This window comes from Varanus komodoensis, unplaced genomic scaffold (assembly GCF_004798865.1).
Source record: "Varanus komodoensis strain SLA01 unplaced genomic scaffold, ASM479886v1 scaffold34_1, whole genome shotgun sequence".
NCBI classification, from domain to species: domain Eukaryota; kingdom Metazoa; phylum Chordata; class Lepidosauria; order Squamata; family Varanidae; genus Varanus; species Varanus komodoensis.
This window is the reverse complement of record NW_025335854.1, coordinates 6,606,170-6,610,593: the sequence shown is the minus strand read 5'-3', so window position 1 is coordinate 6,610,593 and position 4,424 is coordinate 6,606,170. Positions and strand designations below refer to the sequence as shown.

Below are 4,424 nucleotides of genomic sequence, written 5' to 3'. Positions count from 1 at the left end.
CCCTGCCCGCGCGCCCCGGGCCTCGCTTCACGCGCGCGGCTCCGGGCCCGGCAGCTCCGCCCGCGCCCGCTCGCGCGCCCCTTCGCTCGGGGGCAGGCAGGGAGGCAGGCAGGGAGGCGGGCAGACAACAAAGCCGCCCGCGAGGACGCTGGCCGGGGCCCCCCGCTGTCTGGAGCCTGCCAAGGGATGACATCAGTCTGGGAGGGAGGGAGGGAGGGAGGGGGGGGGGGGGGGGCGAGGACCAAAACACTGGCTGCCTTAAAAGGGCCGCGTCGCACCCCGCCGGGCGGGGGCAGCGCTCTCGAGCGCCCACGCGCGTCGCCCGTCTCTGCAGGCGCTGCGCGCACGTGGCGCTGAGCCGCGTCCTCGCCTAAACGAGGGGAGAGACCCCGGGAGAAGCGGCGGGGACGCGGAGGAAGGCCGGGGGACGAGGAGGAAGAGGGGCTTCCGAGCCCCCCGGAAAAGTGAGTTTGGGGGCAGGGCGGGAGCAAAGAGCAAGGCGGAGGCAGGCAGGGAACGGTTGCTGTGAGGCGCAAAGGGGATAATAAGGGGGATTCCTGTGCATAATGCGACTGGGCAAAAGGAGGGCCAAGGGGCAGCGATGGGGCCTGCCCGAGCCTACTTGGTAAGGCTATGGAAGAGGAAAGATGTGACCCGGGATTTCCTGGCTCACGGCCCTCTCTCTGAACCGCTAGATTTGCATTAAACAAAGTTGCTTGCGGTTTTGCAACTGAGAAAGCTCGCAGTGGTACAGGTGCATGAATGGGGAGCCGCAAAAGGCAGTGGGGGGACTGCTCAAAGACCCCTCTGGGCATCGTCCCACAGCTGCTGCAGGTAAGTTTATTTCCTCCTTTGGTCAAGCTGTCCAAGATGAACTTACATTTTTCAAGTGGGGCTTGGGGACGGTTACAGAAATGTCTTATAAAGAGTTTATATACCTGTAAAAAACCAATTATTTCACCCCATTAGGAATCCACTAGGCCAGCCTTATCCAAACCTGCTATTGAACAACACGGATGATTCCTAGGTAGCAAAGCTTTCTCTGAAGTAACTCCAGTAAAACAAACACAGAACTGAGGTGCTTCCTGTTAACAATGAATACTAGCCAAAATTAGCAAGTAGGCCTTTGGATAAGGTATTTGCAGATTTCAGAGTGGAGAAGGCTGCAAGTTTCATTCAAATTATTTTGCAAAAACACAGACTGTTTTTAAGCACATTTGTTGTGCTTACATTCTGCCATGTAGTAATTATCCTTGGGGGGGGGGGGCTACATCCTACATGGTCTCATTCAATTGTTTGTGTCTTAACAAGTATCATGTTCTCCAAAGAGCAAAGGAGCCAGAGATGGACTTCTTGTTACGTGATTCTCTCCTGCAACCTGGGTGATACAGCTCAAAGGCAGGACTGCCACAAAGCCCTGTTCCTTTTTCCCATTTGGTCACCCCTACTCCCAATAATTGTGCATAGGAGGGTAGACTTAAAAGCCTTCACACAAACCTCCTTCCTCTGACCCAACCCAACGGTCCTTTATCCAGAATCCTGCAGTTTTAAGCTTGTGCTTCTATGGCCCCCAAAGCTTGCTGATTACAGGTGTCATTACTTGCTGTCAAGTAATCACTGGCCTCTGGCAACATTCACACAACACAATAAGCAACCCTTCCTGGTTACCACTGTTCATGCTTTTTATACCATGATCTACCTAACAGATAAGTGGCGTCCACTTTATCATGGCTTCCATCCTTGGTCCTCCCTCTTTTGCAATGTATCCCATCCATCAATGTATCCAATGTATCCCATCCCATCAAATTCAATCCCAAAATGCATCACTCCCTGCCTATATCACCTGTCTCTTCCTCATTGGAATAATGTATACTAATAATTTGGCTCTGTGTCTTTGTTCATGCCTAATCCGGATGGATCCTAAATTACCTTGTAATTATAGACAACAATCCAGACCTGAGCCACTCTGTATGGGTGCCTTCTCGATCAGATCTCTTACACGGGGAGAGAGAGAACTATTGTGAAAAGTGGGGCGAAAAAGCAAGGGGATGCAAGAGGCGTCGTCTCTTGCCAAGCTCCAGTACCATTGTTCTTGTCTCGAAGGATGCTTTCCGCTCAGATCTGCAGTGGGAACCTGGAACTTTGGCTCAGACAAATAGATGCAAGTGCCATATTGGCTGTGGAGGATGGTATCTAAATCCCCAAATAAATATTTGCACAGAAACCAGTCCAGCTATGTTCAGTAGGGGTGACTCCCAAGGAAATATGCAGTATTTGCCTCCGACTGGACTCGGACTGGATCTGGCAACCGGCTGACAGTGACCACTGCCGGCTCACTCCAGCGCATATCTTGGCCTGGGGGCGGGGCGGGGGGGGCTCAGTAGTTGACTTCCCAGGCTCACTTCCTCATTGATAAAATTACTGTGAAGCTGCCTCCCTTTGTAATGCAGAAACCAGTCCCCAGAGAGAGCCTGACTTTATGTCACAACATTCATTGACATTCAATGTCAACATTCATTGACATTCAAAGAGGTTTTCCCTAATTCATTTAGGGAAGTGAATTTCCCTATTTGACCCACAGTGGTCCTTAAACAACATGTGAACCATGCTTGATGACCAGCAGCACTATGGCAGAATTGTTTCCCCTCAAATAATTTCCCGTGGCTGGATTCATCGGGTGGTGGATTCATAGGGTGGCCGTGGGTTGACCTGAAGCAACAAGCATATAAAGTCATAAACAACCCATAATGTGCCAACCATGTCATGCAAACTGGTTCATTATCTGAGCATTCCTTACCACTGTGCAAGCACGGCCAACGCCATTTCCAATGTTTCTGTTGCTACACGCCATCAAGTTGGCTCCAGCTTATGCTGACCTGATCGAAGGATCAAAGAAGATGGAGGAGGAGATGTAAGTTGCCTTGAGCCCTTTGTAGGAAAAAGGCAGGATATAAATCCAAAAATGAATGAATGAATGATGACGGACGGACGGACGGACGCCCTCCAGAATGACTATCCGTGGCAGCCCTGCTCAGCTCTTGGAAGCCCAAGGCTGCTTCCTTGATGGAGTCCGTCCCTCTCCTGTTTGGTCTCCCACTTCTGCCTACAACTCTTCAGGCATGAATGTTTTCTCCAGAGATTTTTGCCTTCTTCCTGCCAGCTCTGCACTGTGCAGCTTTCACGCCCTTACAAGGTGACCAGGAACCCAGTAGCCTGAATAAACTTGACCTTGGTTTCTCCAGCCAGGCATGGTTAAGTTGGATGATCTTTTCTCCTCCTTTTATTGCTGTCTTTCCAAGTTTTTGTCTTCTTCCAGTTTATTGGCTGCAGCCTCCCACTGAGCTGAGGATGGAGCCAAGGGATGCAACACCTGTCACAAGTACAATTTCGGTTTCCACGTTGGTGGAACTCAAGTCCCATTAAGTTTCACAGCTCTGAAACAGAACCGGCATTGGGAACGGTCCACCCCTTGCATTGTGCGAATGGAAAGACCGGCCCCAGCCCGTCCCCGGGGCGCTGCGCGCCGCGCGGGTTCCTTCTGGACACGCGTGCGCCAAAAGGAGCCGCGCGGAGGCGGCCTTGCGCGTCCCCGCCGCGACCCCACGTGGAGCAGCCGGCGCCCCCCGTTCGACGTCGCCTCTTTAAAGCGCGGCCCGCTAGGGGGCGGGGCGGGGCCCGCCGCGTTCGGCCCGCTTCCTCATTGGCCGAGGGCGCCGCTAGGGAGCGCGTGCGCCCGCGCTGGGGGGGCGGAGAGCAGATTCAAGCTAGCCCGGCATCGCCGCGCGCTCTGATTGGCCAGGACGCGGGTGGCAGCTATAAAAACAGTGCGGTCCGCTCGGCTCGCTGGAATCCTCCGCGACGGTGGCGGCAGCATGGGAAGGCGCGGGCGGTGGTAGTGCAGCAGCCGCCACATCGATCAGGGAGGTCGGCCGGCCGGCCGGCCGTTCGTTCGCTGTGCGTGTGCACGGGCTGCGGGGCGTGCGGCGTGCTTGAGCTGCGGGGCCGATCGCGACCGGTCGCCCGGGCGCAGCGGGGCGGCATGGACTGCAAGCTGGAGGCGCACCGCATCGTCAGCATCTCGCTGGGCAAGATGTACAGCGCGCGGGGCCAGCGCGGCGGCGTCAAGTTGCACAAGAACCTGCTGGTGTCGCTTGTCCTGCGCAGCGCGCGCCAGGTCTACTTGAGCGAGCTCGACGGCGCCCCGGCCCCCGCCGCGGCGCCCCTGCCGCCGGCGGATCCGCTGCGCGGAGGCGGCGCGGGGGAACGCCCGGCGTCGCTGCCGCGGCCGCCCCTCTTCCCTCCGCCCCGCGCCTTCCTCCGCCCCGCGCCGGCCGCACTGCCGCCGTCGGGGCCGCGCGCTGCACCGCCGCCCTGGCAGACCCCGCGCTGCCCGCGCCCCCGCGGCTGCTGCCGCGCCCCCCGCC

General features: G+C 56.6%; 1 protein-coding gene across 1 annotated transcript in view; it reads left to right on the top strand.

Annotated features, from left to right (window-relative positions):
• The first annotated feature begins 4,039 nt into the window (after positions 1–4,039).
• The window catches only part of IER5 (immediate early response 5), a 742-nt gene continuing 357 nt past the window's right edge, over positions 4,040–4,424 (top strand). The window contains exon 1 of the mRNA XM_044439135.1: positions 4,040–4,360. Coding sequence (XP_044295070.1) covers positions 4,040–4,360 — 321 coding nt within the window. The remainder of the gene's footprint in view (positions 4,361–4,424) is intronic.